Source organism: Lynx canadensis, chromosome A2 (genome assembly GCF_007474595.2).
Source record: "Lynx canadensis isolate LIC74 chromosome A2, mLynCan4.pri.v2, whole genome shotgun sequence".
NCBI classification, from domain to species: domain Eukaryota; kingdom Metazoa; phylum Chordata; class Mammalia; order Carnivora; family Felidae; genus Lynx; species Lynx canadensis.
Genome location: NC_044304.2, coordinates 320,911 through 342,926, shown reverse-complemented (window position 1 = coordinate 342,926; position 22,016 = coordinate 320,911). Strand labels below are relative to the sequence as shown.

The 22,016-nt window shown below is 64.8% G+C and overlaps 2 protein-coding genes across 3 annotated transcripts; one reads left to right on the top strand and one right to left on the bottom strand.

Annotated features, from left to right (window-relative positions):
* The first annotated feature begins 1,805 nt into the window (after positions 1-1,805).
* Positions 1,806-7,578, top strand: PLPPR3 (phospholipid phosphatase related 3). Its single transcript, XM_032595360.1, has 7 exons — positions 1,806-2,064; positions 4,514-4,699; positions 4,786-4,927; positions 5,034-5,229; positions 5,329-5,386; positions 5,469-5,642; positions 6,104-7,578. The coding sequence occupies exons 1-7, from the start codon at positions 1,990-1,992 to the stop codon at positions 7,475-7,477; spliced, it is 2,205 nt and encodes a 734-aa protein (XP_032451251.1). The 5' UTR covers positions 1,806-1,989; the 3' UTR covers positions 7,478-7,578.
* A 337-nt stretch (positions 7,579-7,915) lies between these two features.
* On the bottom strand, positions 7,916-20,288 carry PTBP1 (polypyrimidine tract binding protein 1). Of its 2 annotated transcripts, XM_030297694.1 has the most exons (15): positions 20,184-20,287; positions 17,495-17,525; positions 14,262-14,337; positions 13,936-14,108; positions 13,709-13,855; positions 13,461-13,631; positions 13,257-13,367; positions 13,008-13,182; positions 12,675-12,752; positions 11,808-11,956; positions 10,638-10,671; positions 10,113-10,205; positions 9,804-10,020; positions 9,631-9,708; positions 7,916-9,542 (listed from the first exon to the last, which is right to left on the bottom strand). In XM_030297694.1, exons 1-15 carry the CDS (start codon positions 20,189-20,191, stop codon positions 9,410-9,412), a joined length of 1,674 nt encoding a protein of 557 aa, XP_030153554.1. In that variant the 5' UTR covers positions 20,192-20,287; the 3' UTR covers positions 7,916-9,409. The 2 variants fall into 2 exon arrangements, with proteins under 2 accessions (XP_030153554.1, XP_030153562.1); XM_030297702.1 differs by lacking the exon at positions 12,675-12,752 and having other exon boundaries at positions 20,184-20,288.
* Positions 20,289-22,016: the final 1,728 nt, after the last annotated feature.

Sequence of the window (22,016 nt, the reverse complement as noted above, 5' to 3'; positions counted from 1 at the left end):
CCCCGAGACATCAGGAGGGTCCCCCGAGACAACGCTTCCCGCTTCTGCCCCCAGAAAGCACCCAGGAGCGATTGCCCCATTTTCTCCTTCTCTTGCTGTTTGTGGACAACTGTCAACACCAGGACTCCCAACCGCTGCCCTGGCTCCGCCCCTGGAGAGCAAACTGAGGCCCACCTCGAGGTCCTGGGAAGGGGGAACAGCCAGCGGGCTCAGGGCAGAGGAAGCGGAGGCCCCAGTGGGGTCCGAACCTTCTGGGTCCCACTCTTCACCACACATAGAATCGTCTTTCAAAACCCATGGAGCTCTTTCTTTCTCAATTTACGTATTGTAAGTAATCTCTACACCCAACATGGGGCACGAACTCACGACCCCCCGCCCCCCCCCCCCCCCCCCCGCCGCGTCAAGTGGGATACATGCTCTTCTGAGCCAGCCTGGCGCCCTGGAGCTGTCGCTTGCAAAACAAGAAGGGTCAAGGCGACAAACTGTAGGTGCTCAATTAATGCAGTCTCACCCCTACTCTAATGAGACGCTTACTTCAGGATTGATAGGGTCTGCCCGGCTTCCCAGTGGCTCCCCGGTGACTGTTCAGGGTCAAGTACACAGTGGGTGCTCAGGAAATGGTGAGTACACCAGCCAAATACAATCCTGTCGTTTGGGGCCTGGCGACCTTGGACGGTGAACGAAGTTCCCAGGGCCTCAGTTTCCCCATTCATAACACCAAGGCTCAGCCAGTCCCTAGCCTACGTGGTTGTGTGTGTTACGGAGGAAACAAACACCTGTCTACGGCGTCGATGCGCGGCGGGCCGTCCCCGCCACCCCCGCGCCCCGGGGCATCCCGCCGCGCGCCCTGGGAGCCTGGCGAGGGTCCTGGAGGCCCGCAGAGCGGACCCGGCGGGGGCGCCCGGGCCGAGGGTGAGGGGGCCGAGGGCGGAGGGGGGGGGGGCGGGGACGGTAGGGAAAGCACCCCACCCCCCACCCCGGGCTCTTTTGTCTCCGGACTGCGCCGGCGCTCGGCGCCCTCGCCATGGAAACGCGCGCCGGGGAGCGGCGGGCCCCGGGAAGGGGACGACACGGGGGGAGACCCGGGGAGACACGAGGATAGCCGGGGCCCCAGGGGTCCGGACGCCCAGCCCCCCCCCCCCCCCGTCCGTCCACGGGGCTCCCGAGGCCGAGCCGGGAGGGGAGGGGGGCGGCGCAGACTCCGGTCCCAGCCCGCCCCTACGGGGGCCCGAGACCCCCCGACTCCCCGGGGCCGAGGGAGCGGGAGCCCCGCGCGCGGCGAGCGCACGCCGGGGGACCGGCCCGGCGAGGAACGCGCGCGGCGCCCCGGACGCGCCGAGACAAAGAGCCCCCGCCCCTCGCGCCGCACGCAGGCCGTGGCGGGCGCGGGGTCTCGGGCCGGGCGGGGCCCCCTCCCCTCCCCTCCCCTCCCCTCCCCTCCCCTCCCCGCGCTCCCGCTCGCCGCTCCCCCCGCCCCCGCGGGGGAGGGGCCGCGCTTTGTGCTCGCCGCGCCGCAGCCCCCGCCCCGCGCGCCCGCCGGCTCCGCCCTCCGAGCGCCCGCGCGCCAGGTGAGGGGCCTGCGGGCCGAAGGCCGGGGCCGCACCCCTCTTCCGGCCGCCGGGACCCTCCCTTCCCTCCCCGCCGCCCGCCGCGGGCCTCCCCACCGTCCGGACGCCGGGGAACGGCCCCCGTCCGGGGACTCCTAAACCAGGCCGGCCCCGCCCTCTGCCGGGCCCCTCCCGACCCCCGATCTGGGGTGTAGGGGTGCCGGGCAGCGGGGTTGTTGGGCAGGGCCGCAGTGCGCGGAGGGGAGGCCGCGGGGACACCCCACTCCCCCAGCCTCAGTTTCCCTGGGCGGTTCGGCGCATCTTCGCCCGCCCCTCCCCCGCAGGCGCTGGGCACCGGGTCCCCCCAGGGCTCAGACTGCGCCTCCCCTCCTCCAGCGCGTCTTTGTCCCCTCCAACCACGGCCTGTGGAGCCCGCGGCACCATGATCGCGACCAAGGAGAAGAATAAAACCCCAAAGGACAGCATGACGCTTCTGCCCTGCTTCTACTTCGTGGAGGTGAGGGGGGGCGGGGGGTCCGCACTGATGGGGGCGGGGCAGAGGCGTCTGTGGCACACGCCATCGGGGACCACCACCCTGAAGGACACGGGTGGGCGCGGCGAGGGTGCCTGGTGAGGGGGGCTGGGGGGACTCGGGTTCTGCAGGATGAGTAGGAGTTCCAGAGGCACACCCAAAGCAGCAGCCGGGGCAAATGCTGGGGAGTGGGACCTCCAGACTGAGGTGGGGGTCAGTGGCTCACCTGGAGGAGCTGGAGCAAGGCGCGGGGGTGGGGGGCGTCCATGAAGGGGCGGGGGCATGCCGGCTCTTCATGCAGCACGTGGGCTTTGCAGCCTGAGGCTGCAAGTTCAAATCCCTCCTCTGTTAAGGAGCCGGTGCCCTTCCCATAAGCGCGCTCACAGAACAGGCCTGGCACGCAGTGAGGGCTCTGTGAATGTTCAGAAAAATAAAATGTAACAAACGCAGTCACCCGGCACGTACTAAGTGCTGATGATGGCACAGGGTGACATTTACCCATCCTGGGACAGATCCTTCAGCACCTACTAGGACGTTCCTGTAGCCATAGTCTTCCCCACTTGACCTGCCAGGGAAACCCCAGTCTGTTGAGCGGTCCAGGCAGGGCGTGGGTGGAGGAGTGGGGTCCCCAGTCCCGAGCAGACAGCCCTCCACGCAAGTCACAAAGCCAGTGGCTCACCCCCCGGCCAGTGGGTCCCTGCGCACAGGCAGAAAAGCTGTTTGTCAAATTTGTATTTAAATCCCCGTTACGGTAGCTTATACCTTCTCAGGGTGTCAACGTCCTTGCAAAGCAGCTCCCTCCCTGCGTCCTCCTCAACCCCCTGCTGTCACCTGGGTCCTTCCAAAAAGTGTCCCACACCCACTCAAGTCTGTTAGATCTGTATCCCCTCCCCTTTTAAGACAGGTTTCTGCTCTTGGCTTTTTTCTAGTGGAAATCTTTGCTCACGGCTGACTCCGTCCCTTTTCACTGCCGTGTAGTACTCGAGCCCCGAGTCACCGTCCCCACGGAGCTGGGCCTTCAGGGGCTGCCTGGCCTTTGCTCGTGTCACACACGTCCCCGTAAGGAAAGCCCTTTGGTCTGTCTCACCTCAAACCAAGAGTGAGCTTATCTGCAGATACCATCCCTGGGGAGCACGCTTGGTGGCTCAGGAAGCGCCCCAAATTCCCCCCTCCACCCCCCCCCCCCCGCCACCTTCGAGGCCACGGTGTCTTCCTTACCGTCTGTGCCAGCACTGTGTTAGCGGTGTTTGGAGCCTGGCCGGCCCGTGGGACGCAGAGCCGTGTGTGTGCCTGCTCTCATCCGCCTTTGCTTTATCGTGAGTCTTAAGCGTGTTTACGCACACGCACACACGCGTTAAGTCCGTGGGCAGGACGTGCTCGTGGATCGTTTTCCTCTGGGCCTGATACGCTGTCAGTGTTCCCGTGCCTGGGTGAGGGTCTGTCTCCAGATGCAAGGACAAGTGGGGTGGCACACAGAGACCCTCTGGGGCTGGTTCCACCTCCGGCGTGGCCCAGCGGGGAGGAGATGGGGCCGAGGGCCGAACTGGGGAGCCAGGCCGGCGTCACAGCCGTGGCCACGCCGCTTGGGAGCTCGGAGTGCCACGGGGGCATCGTCAGAATCACAGTTTGAAGGACCCTCTTGCCGAAGGAGTTGATTTGATGTGCCCGGGCCCCACGCAAACCCCTGCCCGCAGCCTGGAGTGCCCTGCCCGCCGCGGCCCAGTTGCGCTAACGGCCACGGGGGAGGGAATCACGAGCTAGCGTTGAGTAAAGGCTGGTACTGTCCGTGTACTTACTCACCCGGTCCTACGTCGAACCTGGAAGGTGGTGACCCTGTCATTCCGTTACCAGCCGGGGAAACTGAGGCACAGGGAAGCAGTGGAGCCAGGATTCAAGCCTGGGCAGGTGGCTGTGAACCCCTCCACTCAGCTGCCTTGGGGCACATTCCTGCATGCAGCAGGCACTCAGTAAGTGCTCTCTGGACTAGAGCCCAGCTCCCGCGGACCCAGCTTCGGCAGTTTCCCTCCGGGGACCCCCCGGCCAGGGCTGGACAGAGGCCGAGGTGCCGTCCAAGGCAGGAGTTAACGCGGAGGCCTCTTGTGGGCCCCACCCCTGTCTGTTTCCTCGTCCATCAAATGGAGACCGGCATCTCCTGCGGCAGCCAGGCCCCCCCCAGGCGCCTGCCCCAGCCCGGACCCTGCGGGTGTTTGGGTTTGAGACCCTTGGAGCGGAGGAGGGAAGGTGCAGGCCACTGGGAGTCGGCTCCGCCCAGATCTGAGCCCAGTAGCTGCTCGTGGCCCCAGTGAGCCGGAGGCAGGCTGTGATGGGTGCCCGGACGGCCCGGCGGACGGACGGACGGCAGCATGGGTGGCGGACGGGACCGAGCTCACGTGGTGAGCAGGGCTGGGGTGACGCCGGCCTCCGTGCCCCGCAGCTCCCCATCGTGGCGTCCTCCGTCGTGTCCCTGTACTTCCTGGAGCTGACCGACCTCTTCAAGCCGGCCAAGGTGGGATTCCAGTGCTACGACCGGACGCTCTCCATGCCCTACGTGGAGACCAACGAGGAGCTCATCCCCCTGCTCATGCTCCTCAGCTTGGCCTTCGCTGCCCCTGCGGCCTCGGTGAGTCCCCGGCGCCCGGCGCGGGCCGGCCTGCGGGCACCGCCCTGCGGGGCGCCGGGCTGAGCGCCTGCCTCCCTGTCGGGCAGATCATGGTCGGCGAGGGCATGCTGTACTGCGTGCAGTCCCGGCTGTGGGGCCGCGGCGGGGGCCCGGGCGGCGCCGAGGGCAGCATCAACGCTGGCGGCTGCAACTTCAACTCCTTCCTGCGGCGCACTGTGCGCTTTGTGGGTGAGTAGAGGCCCGCGGTCTGCACGCGGCGGTCGGGCGGGGCGGGGCGGGGGGGGACCCGGGGGGGCCCCCGCCAGCTCCCGGCCCTGACCCCGCCGCCCCGCAGGCGTCCACGTGTTCGGCCTGTGTGCCACGGCGCTGGTGACCGACGTCATCCAGCTGGCCACGGGCTACCACGCGCCCTTCTTCCTGACGGTCTGCAAACCCAACTACACGCTGCTGGGCACGTCGTGTGAGGCCAACCCTTACGTCACACAGGACATCTGCTCCGGCCGCGACGCACACGCCATCCTGTCTGCGCGGTGAGCTGCCCCCCCACCCCCCCGGCAGATGGCGGGGTCCCAAGGCGCGCGGGGCCGGGCCGGGCCGGGCCGGCGGGGCTCACCTGTGGCCTCTTGCAGGAAGACCTTCCCGTCGCAGCACGCCACGCTGTCCGCCTTCGCTGCGGTCTACGTGTCGGTGAGTCCTGGCCCGTCCCGAGCCTGCCGCCTGCGGGGAGCCCGCCGCTCGGCTCTGACCCGCCCCCCCCCCACCCCCCCAGATGTACTTCAACTCCGTCATCTCGGACACCACCAAGCTGCTCAAGCCCATCCTGGTGTTCGGCTTTGCCATCGCAGCGGGCGTCTGCGGCCTCACCCAGATCACGCAGTACCGCAGCCACCCCGTGGACGTGTACGCGGGCTTCCTCATCGGCGCTGGCATCGCGGCCTACCTGGTGAGGGGCCGGGGGAGGCCCCGGGGGTGGGGGCAGCTCTGAGGGAGCGGGGTTGCCCCCATGGGGAGGTTCTGGGGGGGGGGCACGGGGTGGCGATAGGGGGAAGAGGTGTGAAGGGGGAGGCTGGACGGGGGTGGGGGTGGGGTGCGGTGAGGAGGTCTCGCAGGGAAGGCCGGCCCCGGGCGAGGTCGGGGGTGGGGGGCTCCGAAGGGGGAGACCTGGCCCCGCCCTGGGGACTCTGAGGAGTCTCCTCCCTCGGAACGCCAGAGTCAGAATCTCAGGGGCTCAGACCTGCCGAGTGCGCAGAGTGGGAGCGGCCTGACCGGAATCTGCCCCCGCGGGAAGGGAGTGGGACTCCCCCCGCTCTGACCGCACGGGGAGGCCAGGCTTCCCGCTCGGACCACCTCGCAAGCCTGCCGCCCGGGGAGAACCCTGGTCTTCAGCCCTCGCCTCGCCCTCAGGCCTGCCACGCGGTCGGCAACTTCCAGGCCCCGGCGGCGGAGAAGCCGATGGCGCCGGCCCCCGCCAAGGATGCGCTGCGGGCCCTGACCCAGCGGGGACACGACTCGGTGTACCAGCAGAACAAGTCCGTGAGCACCGACGAGCTGGGGCCGCCAGGGCGGCTGGACGGCGTGCCCCGGCCCGTAGCCCGAGAGAAGGCCTCGCTGGGCAGCCTGAAGCGGGCCAGCGTGGACGTGGACCTGCTGGCCCCACGCAGCCCCATGGGCAAGGAGAACATGGTCACCTTCAGCCACACGCTGCCCCGCGTCAGCACGCCCTCGCTCGACGACCCTGCTCGCCGCCACATGACCATCCACGTGCCTCTCGACGCTTCTCGCTCCAAGCAGCTCATCAGCGAGTGGAAGCAGAAGTCGCTGGAGGGCCGTGGCCTGGGGCTGCCCGATGAGGCCAGCCCCGGGCACCTGCGGGCGCCCGCGGAGCCCATGGCGGAGGAGGAAGAGGAGGAGGAGGAAGAGGAGGAGGAGGAAGAGGAGGAGGAGGAGGAGGAGGGTGAGGAAGGGGGGCCGGCCCCGCCCTCACTCTACCCCACGGTGCAGGCCCGGCCGGGGCTCGGGCCTCGGGTCCTCCTGCCGCCGCGGGCCGGGCCGCAGCCGCTGGTGCACATCCCCGAGGAGGGGGCACAGGCGGCCGGCGGCCTGTCTCCCAAGAGCAGCGCCGCCGTGCGGGCCAAGTGGCTCATGATGGCGGAGAAGAGCGGGGCCGCTGTGGCCGTGGCCTCGGCCCAGCCCCGCGTGGCCAACCCGCCGCGGCTGCTGCAGGTGATCGCCATGTCCAAGGCGCCGGGCGGGCCGGGCCCCAAGGTGGCGGAGACCGCCTCGTCCTCCAGCGCCAGCTCCGACTCCTCGCAGTACAGATCGCCCTCGGACCGCGACTCGGCCAGCATCGTCACCATCGACGCGCACGCGCCCCACCACCCCGTGGTCCACCTGTCCTCGGGTAACGGGCCCTGGGAGTGGAAGACGGCGGGGGGCACGGCCAAGGGGGCAGAGGGCGAGGGTGGCTACGAGCTGGGGGACCTGGCCCGTGGCTTCCGCGGTGGGCCCAAGCCGCCAGGCGTGTCCCCCGGCTCGTCCATCAGCGACGTGGACCAAGAGGAGCCGCGATTCGGGGCCGTGGCCACGGTCAACCTGGCCACGGGCGAGGGGCTGCCCCCACCGGGCATGGCTGACGGGGCCCTGGGCCCGGGCAGCCGGGAGTCCACGCTGAGGCGCAAAGCTGGCGGCCTGGTGCTGGGGGAGCGGGAGGCCACGGGTGAGGCGGAGGCCGAGGGCTACTATCGCAAGATGCAGGCTGCCCGCAGGTTCAAGGACTGAGGGGGAGGGGTGGGGTGCTGCATGGGGCGCAGGTGGGGACCACTGGGCGGGCGGGGGTGGGGGGAAAGGCACTTCGTGACCAGACAATAAAATGTCAACACCCACTGGAGTCCCGGCTGAGTCACTGTGGCCCAGGGCCCCCACGCACATGAGGGCTGGGCGGGGGGGGGGGGGGGGCGGGACGGGACACAGATCTCACGCTCGTGGACTGAGGCGCATGCACGTGGAGTGGGGGGTGGGTCCGGCAACACCACACTTCCCTGGGCTGGGCGGGGGTGGGCAGTGGTGTGCAGCCTTCATCCCTGGGAGGAGACCCTTGCCCCCCCCCACACACCTCATCAGCTCCCCCAAACCCCATCCCCGTCAGAAATGAGAAGGCTAAATTCACAGAGGAGGAAACAGCAGTGAAGACCGAGGCGGAATAAAAAGGGAATCGAGTGCAGGATGCAGAGACATTTATTCAAAGTCCAGCAGACAGACTGGCCAGCCGCCCTCTACAACGTGAACAGGAAGAAAGAGCCTACAGAAAAGGTAGGAGTTGTAAAATCGCTTTAATTCGGTTCTCTCTGCATTACAAGCCGTCGGGGCGGGCAGTGGAGTGCCTCGCTCCCGTCCCAATACTGACCCTGTAACTGTGGTCCTCAAAATATACATCTCTGTGACCTTTACAAACAACATAACCCGTTTTCTCCCTCGTTTTACAACAGGTATCAAAAATTATAAATATTTACACCCTTGTTCCAACCCAACACGGAAACTCGAGGGTCCAGGCCCGAGGGAGGGGGCTGGCCAGCACGGGGTCTGCTCGCAGGGGAGCCCCTTGGACCCGTGAGTGCAGGACGACGTGTGGGAGACAGTTAAGACTCAGGGGCCGCCGTCCCACCTTCTGGGGCCCCAGCATTAGAGGCAGACAAAAAAACAAACAAAACTTTGGTCCAAAATTTGCAGGAGAAAGGAAACCCTGAAAGTTTACGAGTTGAAGAGCGCTTTTCCCCTGGACAGGGAACAGGTTAGGTGTGAGTAAGGCATCTGGAGGTGGTGGGCAGGGCCGGCCCGGGGCCTCGCGGGAAGGGCTGGGGCCCCAGCGGGTCTGCCCTGGAAACTAGATCCTGCCCTGCGACTTCATTACAAGGAATAAGATAAAAAAGGACAGTATGTAAGGTCATACCACAAGGAGGAAATGGAGATTACACTCATACCATTTTTATCATCTTGCTATATAAAAAGTTACTTAAAACTATTTCTTTTGCATATAAATGAAAAAAGATTAGAATATTTGGTCAACTGGAAATATTGCTAGGCACAGACGTCTGCAACTGCATCAAAGCATAATACAGAGATCACGGTGAAGACAGAGCTCCGAGCTGAAGGACGGGGCCGGTGCCCTCGGGGTCTTGCCCCAAAGTTGGGGTCCCGGGGCGGGGGTGGGGAGAATCGCACACTTGATTAAACGAACAGATCAGGGGGTGCCGGCTGGTCCCTGCAGCTCGCAGCGTCCTGCCACGCCAGGCACACGATCCCACGTGGGAGGCCGACCCACCAGCCCCCACGCCCCCCCCCCCCCCCCCCCCCCCCCCCCCCCCCCGCGAGGGCCCCGCCAGAGCAGCTGGTTTTAAGGCACGAGAAAGCCGAGTCGAGGTTTGGGAGCGCCCACCCCACAGGGGCTGCAGAAGGCACGGGCTCGGGGGGCCGGGGAGGGGGCGGGGGGCACACTGTCCACTCGTCACCAGGAGCCTGAGGCCGGCACCCCATCTCCCCAGGGTGAGCAGGGTCGATCAGATTTAATTTTTTTAAAAACAGGTAAACTGATTTCTCTTTTAAAAAAATAAAATCTCTGGTCTTTTAAGGTCACTTCAGCTGCTTTTTAAAGTGGCTTTTCTCTGGAATGATGGAAGTTGTGGCCAGGCGCCAGCAGGCCGGTCCCTGGCGGCCCTAGATGGTGGACTTGGAGAAGGACACCCGCAGGTGGTGGTTCTCGCCCAGGTCGTGGTTGTGAAGGTCAATGAGCGCCTGGATGGCCTCCTCCACCGAGCCCATCTGGATCAGGGCCATCTTGCGGTCCTTCCTGAGGGACAGACAGGGCCAGGGGCATTGGGGGGATGGGTCGGGGCATCGGGCAGGGCAAGGAGCTGTGGGGGTGGGGCGGCACTCACTGGAAGAACTTGAACCCCTTGACGATCCCGCCGTTGCTGGAAAAGAGGATCTTCAGATCGTCCTCAGACACAGAGGGCCTGCGGGGAGAAGAGGGGTCGAGGGGTCAGACGCTGGTTCTCGGGGAGGGCCCGGGGGGGCCCCGGGGAGGCCGCAGCCCACACCCTGCACGTACGGGATGTTGGAGAGGTGCAGGGTGGCCGAGGGCGGGAAGATGTTCTGGAAGTTCTTGGAGCCGGGCTTCTTGAAGCGGTGCAGGGGGGAGTTGCCGTAGTCCTTGGTCAGGCCCTGGTCCTCCTGGCCCTCGCGGGGCAGCTGCACGTTCTGGTGCTTGGACAGCGTGATGCGCACCGGCTTCCCGTGCAGCTTGTGGCCGTTGAGGTGGCTCATGGCTGCGGAGGGGGTACGCTCGTGACCCTGGGCCCCACGCCCACGCCCGGCAGTGCCCGCCCGCCCGCCCGCCCCGCAGGCCCCGGCCGCTTACCCAGCTGCGCCTGGCTCCCGTCCGCCATCTGCACCAGCGCGTTCTCCTTCTTGTTGAACAAGATCTTCACCCGCTGCACGTCGCCGTACACGCCTTCGAGAGCGCGGGGACAGGGGCGCTGAGCCGCCTGCGGCCCCGCCGCCACCTCCCCCGCCAGCCCCCACGCCCCGCACACCCCTCGCAGGGCTGGCTGTCCCCGAAGGTTTGCTTATTCTGCCTCTCGCACCTGCGTCTAGTCACAGGGACGGTACCAGAAAACTACCTTCAGCAGAGAGGTCGTAAACTCCAGGAAAGGTCCACGGCCAAGAACCGGCACTTTAGCATGCTACCAACACGTTTAACTCTTCGAAAAGCATGCAGGGCAATAAACCATGCGTCTACCGAGTCAGAATAAATACGCAAACCGAAGGCAAGCCACGTAACGAGGCAGAATGCCCGACTGCAAACTCATAGTACATCTTAGGGCGTAAAAAATAACCTCCATTAAATGAAAACAAGGTAATAAAAGTGTGAATGATAACATACCGAAAAGAATAAAGAGGCTTTGGGGTGTGACTCTCTTTAGAGGACAGCAGAGCAAGGCAGCGAGGGACAGGGAAAGGGAGAGGTCAGGGGGCGAGTTGCCAATCGTCCACCACGAGGAGGCAGCCCCACAGGCGTGCAGGTTGATGGATGATGAAGTTGTCAGGATGTTAATATTCAAGGGCAGGTTGGTTTCCGGAGAGCAGGGTTTGAGGGGGAATTTTGTTTTTATTTGTTTATGTTTTGTTTTGTTTCAAGCAACAACAGGAAGCAGAAGTGCCGTGCAGTCAGTTGGCAAAGAAATTCCGGATCAGGGCAAGAAAAAAAATTGGGAAAGGGGAAGGGGAGAAAAGAAAAAAAGTAGCAAAAAAACACAGGTCAGTAAATACATAAGAAACACGAGTGCTCCATCAGTCCAGATCTACACACATTACAAGTCACAGGTCCGCCTCGCAAACACAGGCAGGAAAGCGCCCCCCTCCCCGCAGCGAGCAGCAGGAGGGCGCGGCCGGGACCCCCAGGTGGCAGCCCGGCTCCCAGGGGCCCTGGCCTCCTGCTCGCTGCGGCGGGCGGGCCTCCGAACAACGCTCACACAAGCACGAGGCGGAGCGAGTCTGTTAGTGGAGGCTTCGCTAGGGTCCGGCCGCCCCCGGGCCAGGAAGTCACAGGAGGGGCAGACATAGATGAGAGACAGTCTGAAACGCTCCTTAAAGGCGGTCCCATCTTTCCAGAGTGAGGGACCGTGAGCCCTTCTCCGCTCACCCGAGCTCTCTCTGAGCCAAACTCTGCCACTGGGACGGGCACGGGTTTCGCCATCCTGGGGACCTCAGCTGCAGGGCAGCGTCCCCCCGACAGAGGCGCCCGGCGGGCGTCCAGACCGCGTCGTGTCTGGCTGGAAATTTTAAGGACTGCTTTCACGTATCAAAGCGTATCTCGACCCTGCGTCTTACGGAATCGGAGACGTAAGCCGAGGTGTAAAGGAAAACGCGAGAACACTGAGCGCTGAGGCGGCGGCAGCGAGCGGACCGGCACAGAGGGGTGCCGCGACCGGCGGGACCCCGGCGCCTGGGGCCAACAGGAGCTCAGCCCGCTCCCCTCTGCACTAAGACCCACTAGTGTAACACCCCTGCTTGTGCTGCTGGGAACGACAGCCTGGAGGGAAGAGGCACGTACCTCGGGGTTGAGGTTGCTGACCAGCAGGACAGAGTTTCCTGCCCCTGCCAGGCCGGGGATGGCGATCCGGCCCGCCGCAGCCGCCGCTGCTGCCGCCGATGGGATGGCCAGAGGAGCCAGGGCCCCGTGCACGTTAGGAACAGAGAGGCCTGGAAAGGGAAGGGCGGTCGGGATGTGAGCAGCAGGGCCGGGGGTTCTGCTGGGAGGCGAGTGCAGGTCCTGCCGTCTTCACGCAGGAGGAAACACAGGAGGTGGCCGTGGCCGTGCTCGGCCCGGTGCCCACTCGTGCGGCCTGCCGGCTCCTCCCGCCTCTCCTCGTGGCACAGACCGTGCCTGCCAGGTTTGGCCCCATCTACATGCGCCCAACAGTACAGAAGCTCCACTCGGTGGATGCACAACGGAGCCCCGGACGGGCCTCGGCCGTGCGCGCATGCAGGCGCCCGTCACCATGCAGACGACACCCGGGCGGGACGCAGCAGGCCCGTGCCTGTCACAGGAGGGCAGGCTGGCCCCCTGGGAGGGACGCTCAGGTGTGCCCCCGCCCCGGTTCATGCCGCTCTGCTTACCGGGCCACTTAAATTCATCTACTAGGGACACATCCCTCCAACCACCGTGCGCGCTCGTCCTCGCCCGGGAGGTGCTTTAAGGGAACCAGACCAGAGACTCTGGGGTTAGCGGATTCTCTGCACAGCCCTGTCCTAAGACTGCCCTGTCCAGGCTCCTCAGGGAACCCAGAGACCCGCACCCAGGGAGGCGGGCTCCCCCCGAGACCGAGCCCACGTCAGCTGCCCGTGGAAGCACAGCTACTGGAAAGGTGTGTGGGCATGCACGATCGACGGTGGGGACCAAGGTCAAGTGTTTGAGTACCTGCAGCTTGAGGAATTGCAAAGGTGGGAGGGAAACCAGCTCCTGCATACGGAGAGGCTGACATTATACCAGGCGCACCTAGAAACAAATGAGACACTAATCATCGCACCCACCACCTCCGCCGCGAGCAAGGGCTGTGTGTGTGCGTGACCCCACACCCAGTGGGCAGTCTGGGCCGGGTGCCGTGCTGGCCATCTAAGGAGCAACAGGCACCAACCTCCCTGGGCACAGAGTCGGCGTCACGGGGTGCCTGGGGCACGGACACTGAGCTACGTACACATCCTCGCCTCCCACGGCACACGGTGGTCCTGGGCACCTTGCCGGGCGTCTTACCGAAGGCAGCAGCCATGGTCTGGTCTAGCGAAGGCTGGCTGTCCCCGGAGGGCAGGTCAGGGCGTGTGTAGTCACGACTCTTGTCGTTGTTGTACTTGACGTTGAGGCTGGTGAGCTTGGAGAAGTCGATACGGAGGGTACAGCAAGCATTGTAGATGTTCTGCCCATCTAGCGACTGCAGGGAGACAAGCCGTGAGGCGCTGGGGGCCGGGGGGCCGGCCAGGGAGGCATCCCGGGGACCCTACTCACCAGCTTGGCGTGCTGCGCGCTCACAGGGTCGGCGTACTGCAGCAGGGCTTGAAACTGGTTGTTCTTGGTAAACGTGATGATTTTCAGAACCGTGCCAAACTTGGAGAAGATCTGCAAGAGAAAAGAGTGGTCCCGACCTCCGCCCAGGGAACCCCACGGTCGGCAACAGGACCGGGGGCGGCCGCACGCCCTCAGCCACCTCACCTGGTGGAGCACGTCCAAGGTCACTGGGTAGAAGAGGTTCTCCACGATGATCCGGAGCACCGGGCTCTGGCCAGCCATGGCCATCCCCGCGTCCACCGCGGCAGCCGAGGCGGCCAGGGCCAAGTTTCCCGACTGCACCGAGTTCACCGCCTGCAGCGCTGCCTGGGCCCGCTGTGGGGGGAGGGGGGGAGTTATGGCCTGCTTTCTCCCCAACTCCACCCCACCGCGCCCCAGGCCCAGCAACGCACCGCCTGGTTGGGTGAGCTGTCTGTCTTGAGCTCCTTGTGGTTGGAGAACTGGATGTAGATGGGCTGGCCGCGCAGCACAGGGGTCACGGACGTGTAGTAGTTCACCATGGTGTTGGCGGCCTCCTCTGTGTTCATCTCGATGAAAGCCTGGCAGGACAGGAGCGTGAGCCAGGCCCGGGTTCCTGAGCCTTCCCAGGAAGGGCACTTGCCTGGCTATCAGCAGATACCTGATTTTTCCCTTTCAGCATCAGGAGATTGGTGACCTTCCCGAAGGGCAGCCCCAGAGAAATGACCTCGCCCTCGGTGACGTCACTGGGAAGCTTCCGGATGTGGATCACTCTGGAGGGCACACCTGCACTCCTGTTGTCACCCTTGAACTTCTTACTGTCGTTCCCATTTGCTGACGGAAAAGCGGTGTGTAAGGCATAAAGCACCGTCCAGACTCGAAAAACCCTGTGCCCGGAACCAGCTTCCTCCGCGACTCCAGGAGGCCGCCAGCCGATGTCCCCTGCCCACCCACAGCCAGGGGACCGGGGACTGCGCGCAGAGTTACCTGCAGAAGCCGAGTTGCTGCTCATGATAAAGGGTCCGTTAGTGACACAGGCAGAGAAGAGCTCGTCGGATCCCCGCTGGAAGAAACAGGGGGTGTGTGGAGCAGAGCAGAAGACCAGGCACCCTCCCCAACACCCGTGTCCACCTCTCCTGTGAGACCTGCTCTTGAGAAAAGACCGCACCCCAAACTGACCATTTCTCCCCCGCGATGTCCTCGCAATCCTAATCCCAAGACACAATGCTCCTCGACAAAGCAGGGGCGGGGGGCCCAATGCCTATGGCGCGCGTTCACGCGTCACGTCCACCCCCACGCTCTGCAGGACCTTCCTGCGCACACAGGGCCTCGCGCCAATAGCCACACGGGGCTGAGCCCGGCCCGGCTGTCCTAGAGAGCTCGGCTGTAGCCCTGCCCACGTCAAGACCGTGGGACCGTCTTCGATGACCACGGGGCCGCTGGCAGACTCGAGGAACAAAGCCCCCTTGTCGCACTGCAGCCACCTGCTCAGCCACAGGGCCCTGCCCTATTTTCCAGGCGTCTAAGGAAACCTGAGCCTTGCTCTAGTCGCTGTCAGACGGAAATACTACCTGCTCTCCCTCCGTGCTGTGGGCGGCGCTGTGCAGTGAGGGGCGGGGACCCCGGCTCCCTGGGACTTGTGACCTGCCCCTCTCTCTTGCCACGTGCTGGGCTCCATGTGCTGGAGTCAACCCCCCATCACCACGTGAGACCGACCCTGGGTCCAGACACCACGAGGCGTCCCTGCTGCCAGGTGAGGCCCGAGGGCAGAACCAGCCTACACAAGGTGAGGAACCGCAGGGGACCAGCACTCCTCAGTCGGGGGCCCCGCGGGCCCAAGGACCCAGCTCCGGCCACACACGGCTGCACACTCCCGCCGCTCGAGGCTCACAGGCTTTAGGACCGCGCCACCAGGAACCACAAGTAACCCCTCAGATTCCCTGGATTCAAAACTGGCAGCCAGAGAGGGTCTCGGGGCCTCGGCTGCCCTGGCAGAAGGGGAAAGAGCAGCCCACCTGGGCCCCCGGGCCTCCCCCTTCTCCACGTGCTTCCTCCTCAAGGACACCGTATCTTCGCTCCTCTGCTGAGCTGCCTGCAAACATGAGCGCACAGCACCCGGTGCCCCAAACCCTCCAGAACCTCCCAGCCCAGCAGCTGATGACAGCGGCCGAAGGAAGCTAGAGGTTTACAAACTGTCCTTTGGGACAAGGACCGGGAACCGGCTGCCCCAGCCACTGAGACGGCTAATGTGGGCCTGTCCCTAAACCCAAACCCCTGGACAGGCAGGAACCCACACAGGTCCCCCACGGCCCAGAGCCCTGGAGCCCAGCGTCCACAGATCCGAGGGAGGACCCGCCGTGGCTCAGGAAGAGGACAGTCAGACTCCCTTCCAGCCTGAGGTCTGGCACGGTAAAGGGAAGTGTTAACCACCAGCCAGCTGCAGCCTATCACACCCCAAGCCTCCCGAGTCACGGAGGCCAAGAGAAAAGCCGGCAGGGACCCCAGGCAGGCCTGTCCACATCCTACCTGTCAGAGCCACAGGACAGCCCCTTCCTGCCTCGGGACTCAGGGGCCTGGGCCCTGACCTGCCCCCATCTGCCGGCCACACAACCCTCACAAGGGCATCTCGGCCCCTGCCGAGGACCAGCAATAGGTGGGACCGGGACTCCCATGAGCGGCTGCATCCGCGCCTCTGTGGGCATCGTGCTCCCTTGCCTACTTACAACTCTGCTCCTCTCCCAGGACACAGCCCCCCCCCCCCCACACACACACAGCGCGGGGACACACACGGACCCCCAGCTCAACAGGCGCGGATGTTTCGCAGGGCAGAACCTCAGGCACCAGAACACCACAGGCCTTGTGACTGGGGCACAGCTGGGCCAGGCCCAGGGACCACCCAACTGCCTCCAGCAGAGTTCTTCCCACCCCACGCTCGGGGAGGCCACTAGGCATCAGCCCTCAAGTCAACTAAGCTTCGAGAGAAACCAACCCTCAAGCATGTACTTGCCACTGGACACAGCGCGGGACAGCACACGGCAGGACAACCTTTCCTTCCCCCGAACACCAAGTATCCCTGACACCTGGACACCACTCACTCCCCGCACAGCCGCTTCTAAACCCAGGAAGAACCACACTGCCCTCCCAGTGGGCCGAGGGTGCAGGTTCAGGGGGGCTGTACTGGCAGGAAGCCCCTGCCCGCACCCCCCAGGAGCTTCTGTCTGTGCAGGTGGGATTCTGGAAGCACAGGTCTCCTGGGAACAGGATGGCCAGAAGGAGACCGTTCCGACAACAGCCGTGCTAGAGCTGTTCCGGCTGGAAAGCGGCTCCCACAGTAAGGGGAGGACAGTCTGCAACCCAGGCGTTTTCTGGGATCGTTACAACCCCCTCAGACGACAGTCCCTCTCCCCTCTCACCACCTGACAAACAGGTTTTATCTGCAGGAAGATCAGGACAGGCAGCGTGTGAAGACAAGAATCCACTTGGGAAAAGTGAAACCCAGCCCAGGCACGGCTGCCGACTGACCAGAAACCAGCTGGCTGCCTGCTCAGGTCACTTGAGCCACCTGCAGGGAGCCCAGGAGCCATGGCCCGAGGAGACTCCCCCACCTCCCAGCACGGAGCCCAGGAGGTGACCAACTGACCGGCAGTGCTTACTGATCATCGGGCCCAGGGTTCCCCCGGAGGCCACGTCCCTGCGCGTGCACATGCCTGGCCTGCAACCGGGAGGGAGAAGCACGTGGCCCCCCAACTTCCCGTGGGGACCGCTCTGTGTTCCTTCGTCTACCTTTCTTGCCACCGGCGTTGAGAACTAACACCTTCCGCACAGAAGGGACACAGCGCTCTCGGTGTCCCGCAGCTCACAAACACCAGAATTTCTCAAAACAACTACCCAAACCACGACGCCATCAGAAGTAGCCCCAAACTGCCCCAGAGCCCCCATACCCCCTCCAATCTCACCCCCCACTCCACAAAGGGCTTGGAGCATAACCAGATCTTGACTTTTCCCACATCAAACCAAGGGCACTCAGAACTTTCTGGGGAGACGCCCCCGTCAACCCCACTGCACACATCCCTCCTAACCCGTGAGCCGTAAAGCAGGACTCTCACGGGCTCTGAATTTCAGGGCAGGTGCCTTTTCTTCTGAGGAGCTAGTGAGCCCACTGGGCAGAGGACAGGGCCCAGGCCACGAGCACAAACTCAGGCTGAGCCGGAAGTACCTACCTTTGTACCAACTGCTATGTCTGGGACGATGCTGCAGAGAGAGAAAGAAGAAAGCTGTTAGCCAGGTGCACTGCCGGTGTCCCCACTGTCCCAGGGGTGGGGAAAGCCCACAGCCCGTGCCACTAGGGTGTCGGGAGTTCCCCATTGGCCACCAGCGTGGCTCGCTGCTGACTGCACACCCCCACCCCCACTAGAACCCTTCAGGCAGGGAAGTGAGCCGTCGTCCAACTAATCTCAACTTGAAAAGGAGCCACCATTGTCTTCCAGCCCCCTCCCTCCCAGCAGGACCCCAGGCCCCGCTTCTGGACCTGTCCGAGGACAAAGCTGCCCCCTTCAAAAGCCCCAGGAGGGACCCTTGACGTTGTTACTGAGGTTCAAGTGCTGTTGTCTGCTTTCTAAACACTGGAAGCGCTTAGGAACATTTCTGAGCAGGGACGGGGCCCAGAAAAAAGGCAGCTCTCAGGCCCCAGGTCAGAGCTTTGGCTCCAAGGGGAAGACAGGGGACTCCACGTCCCACGCATGGAAGGTTCCCGGGAAGGTGGCAGCTCGGCTCCAGTGAACAGATAACATTAACACAGGTTACTTATCAACCTGGCCCCGCGTGACCGGACTTTCTCCCGCCTCGGGGGCTGGACGGAAGCAAGGCTACCTGAGGGTCCCCGCAGCCCCGTGCGCCTCAGCTGCGCGCCAGCTCCTAGAACAGCACGGCGACACCCTCTCCAAGGGCTGGTGCGCGGCAACCGTGAACCAGCGAGGTCCTAAGTGACTCACGGAGCATCCGTCCAGAAAGGGAACTGAGTCAGCAACGCCCCCCACCGGGCCACCCGCCTGCCCGGTGGATGGAGCCACCCGCCTCAGCACACGATGGCCCCCGTCACCTGGCCGAGGGCAGGTGGTCCCAGACCCCGCGGAAGGCCCTGGGGCAGCCACGCGCACCCCCTCCCTGCAAAAAGGCCAGCTTCCCTGTCCAGCCGGGAGCCCCTGGTTCCTGCCCTCCGGGAGGCAACTCCCAGGACCCAAACCCTGGGGTGTCAGGACCCCAAAGCACTGGCCTAGTCCTGCTGCCTGCAGCTGTGGCCTGCTGTCTTGCCATCATTCCCCTGGAGGCAGGGCCTTTGCCTCCTCACCGTTAAAAAAAAAAGAACAAAAAACACCTCACACCCCGACAGCAACACGTTCTTAAAAACCCTAGTGAGCCAAGAAAAAACTTCCCAGAAAAACCGAAAGAATGAAAAGCATGCAGCTTCCCGGCCACTAACCCAGGGCGACTCGCGGCCTCCTAGTCCCCCGGGGGGGGGGGGGGGGGGACGCTCCCACAGGAAGTGTTTCACGGAGGCCGGCCTTTCCTCACGCGGGATCCGAGCCCTGGCGGCCCGCCGAACCGGCACGCGGCCTCGGAGCGCCGTTTCCGAGACTCCAGACCGCGACCCCGCCCGGGGAACACGTCCCCCCCAGCTGGCTCGCTGGGGAGGGGGTCCCAGGGGGAGGTCCATCCCAGGCAACATGGAGGACGGACCGCGAGATCATGCCCACCACGCCGCAGCAATCTTCCTAAGGGGCCGGATTAGATTCCGCCCGAAACCTATCATTTCAGGCCCGAGGCACACCAGGCACGTGACCCTCCAGGCATTTTAACCAGCTCGCCCCGCCCCGAGGGCCAGACGGGGAGGAAGGAGGGCTCGAAGCCCGCTATCAAACAAAGTTAAGCAGAACTCTTGGGAAGCCTCAAACTTGCACCTCCCCCTCGCCCACGGGGATACGACAAACGGTCCCCCGGACACGCGGGATGGAAGTCACACTTTGAAGCGAACTTCATTTTCCGCAGGTCCTGGCATTTCTCCCCCAAGACCAGAAACCTAACATCTGAGAACCGTTCTCGGCGCCGCGGGCAGGCCCGGTCTCCGCGGTCGGCTCCGGCTCGGGGAACCGCCGGCCCGGGGCGCCCCGCAGGCGGGAACAAAGGGGGGCGGACGGGCCCCTCCCCGGCCCCCGGCTCGGGCGCGCGGCCATCCTTTGTGGGTAGCCGGGGAGGGGCCGGGCGGCCGGCGGGGGCGGAGGAGGGCCCGCGCCCTTCCGGGCAGGAGGGCGGCGTCTCCGGGCCGCGCCTGGGCCCGCGGCGGGCTGGGGGGGGGGGGGGAGCTGAAGGGGGGCGAGGGCAGAGTCCGCGCGGCGGGAAAGACCGCGCACGCGCAAAGCCCGACAGGGGCGCGAAGAGCTGCGCACGCAAGCGCGGGGGCTCGACGGGGAACGGGAAGGGCCACACGGGGCACGCGCAGCGGGGGGGTACGGGGAGCTGGAAGGCTCACACGGGGCGCGCGAACACTGGCGCGTGCGCGCGGGACATGGACGGGAAGCGGGAAGGGCCTCACGACTGCCGCGTGCGTTCGGGTTGAGGCGCGCGGAGGCCGGAAACGAGCAGGGCTCGAGGGCTCGGCCTGCACCACTCTTCTAAGCCCAGGGGGCACTGCCCGCCTGGCGCTTCCCCCCCCCCCCCCCCCCCGCCGCCTCCGGCAGCCTGCCCCGCGCACGCACCCCAGGCTCAGGGAAGGGAGGGACCCCGGAGGCGCCCGCGAACTCGGGCGGAGGAGGAGCGACGCGCGGGCCACGGCCCCGAGGAGACCCGGGCGGCGGCGAGGGGAAAGCAGGATCGCCGGGAGGTCGTCGGAAACCGCGGAGAAGCAATACTTACCCGTCCATTGCACACAGAGGAGACCCGCAGGGGACGGAGTGGAGGCGCCGGAATAGCAGGAACCGACCCAACGGCTCCGAGTTATAGACTCACAAAATGGCGGAGACGCCCGAACACGTCCCCCGCGCGCTCTGCCCATTGGCTCCCGCCACGGAGAGGGGGCGGGGCGGGCGCCGCGGGGCCCTGCCAGCGCCTCCCAATGGCTAGGAGGTCGCTCGAGGGGTGGAGCCAAGAGGGATGGCAGGCGACCATTGGAGAAGGCGGCCGTCCGTCGGGGCTCGAGACGGAAACGACCCGTGGAGACGGGGGGAGGGGAGAAAAGGCGGGATCACGTCACGGAGCTTGAGCCAGTAAGCTAGCTGCGCTCCTGCGTGGGGCTTTGCGGGAGAAGCCATCTTGAGAGTGGGTACGTGGCGAGTCCGGCCGCGGGAAGCGTGCTTTCTACCAGGCTGCCGCCATCTTGCAAACGGGCAGCGGCCGTCCCTGGGCCTGAGGGTAGAGGGAGCTGTGTCGCCATCTTTGGGTCGGGCAGAGAACCTACGGGGCTCCATCTTGCTTTTGGGCACGTGGCCGAAAAGCCTGATTCAAAAGGAGACCTCATTTTTAGGTTAGCACGCGGGGAACTAGAGGCCGCTTAACGCGTCCCAGACTAGCTAGGACTCCGTGTCCACTGCTGACCTCCGAGCGTGCGGGCGTCCTTTGTTCACCCCCAGAGCAGCCAAGCCCGACCGCAGCCCTGTGCCCCGGCTGCAGGGATGGGGAAACTGAGGTCCGTGGAGCAAGGCGGCCCCTGCCCACCGGGGAACTGAGCCCCGGACGCACACAGCACAGTCTCGCTGTCATGGGGCATCCAGGCAGGGACGCATCTCCATCTCAGCAGCCAAAGAACATCCTAAACATTTTTCTGAGAGATGATGGCAAGAGTTGTACATGGTTGTGCGTGACAGGGGTAACCCTTAGGTCAGCGGGGTGGGGGGCGCACGGGACCAGAGAGGGAAGCACTCAGGAGACCCTGCGCATGGTGGGCTTGGCGCAGTACTCGCCGCTGAGTTGATGCTCAGTAGGTGAAGGACACCGGTGTGACTGCTATCTGTGTATGCTGAGAAAGGCGCCTTCGGAGTGGCGGGTGACGAGAGAGAGAGAGAGAGAGAGAGAGAGAGAGAGAGAGAGAGAGAGAATGAGAATGACATTCGTTGGGTCTGGCCAGCAAGCAGCAGTGCTGGGAGTCGGGGGACAGCGCCAGCTCCAGGGCCGCAGCCCACCCGACGCCAGTGCCAGAGAGCTGCCGCGCATTTCCACGGGGGCCTCCGTCCTCCCGCACGCAAGGCCATCTGTAGCCCCAGAATCGCTCATCAGGAATGTCCCGGTGGATTTAGGAGAATCTCTGACACATTCCCGTGGATTTGCTCGTCCGGAGCTGCCATTTGAGCTGTGCTCTGGGTACCGCAGAGCTAGCTGCTCATCTTCCTTCTCTCGGGAGGGGTGCCAAGGGTGGCCCCTCCTTGACGGCAGCGGGGAGGGAGGGAGACGCCGGAGTGTCACAGCCCAGGGGGAGAAGAGGGCAGCTGACGCTGCTGGAGTGTCTACACTGTCAGAATTGTGTTAAAACCCACTTCCAATCACAGCCCTCCCAGGGGTCCTGCCTTGCTCAGGGTGAAAGCCCCAGCCCAGTCCAGCGGGCCCCACACGGCCGGCCACCTGTCTGGTTCTGGCCTAATTTACACAGGCCTCCAGTATTTGGCTCGTCCCTTCTGGAGACTCCTCCCCAAACGACACTACTCTCTCCTTCACACCCCTGCCCCAGGGCCTTTGCCAAGGCCCCTCATTAGAACA

Excerpts from the sequence above, each read along its gene's own strand:
- PTBP1 (XM_030297694.1), bottom strand. Across the intron at positions 14,338-17,494 it reads ACATAGCAGTTGGTACAAAG|CGGGGATCCGACGAGCTCTT; the intron begins GTAGGTACTTCC and ends TGTTTCTTCCAG. Across the intron at positions 10,672-11,807 it reads TCAGCAACCTCAACCCCGAG|AGAGTCACACCCCAAAGCCT; the intron begins GTACGTGCCTCT and ends TGTCCTCTAAAG.
- PLPPR3 (XM_032595360.1), top strand. The coding sequence starts at position 1,990 with ATGATCGCGACCAAGGAGAAGAATAAAACCCCAAAGGACAGCATGACG. Across the intron at positions 2,065-4,513 it reads CCTGCTTCTACTTCGTGGAG|CTCCCCATCGTGGCGTCCTC; the intron begins GTGAGGGGGGGC and ends CGTGCCCCGCAG. Across the intron at positions 4,700-4,785 it reads TCGCTGCCCCTGCGGCCTCG|ATCATGGTCGGCGAGGGCAT; the intron begins GTGAGTCCCCGG and ends CCTGTCGGGCAG.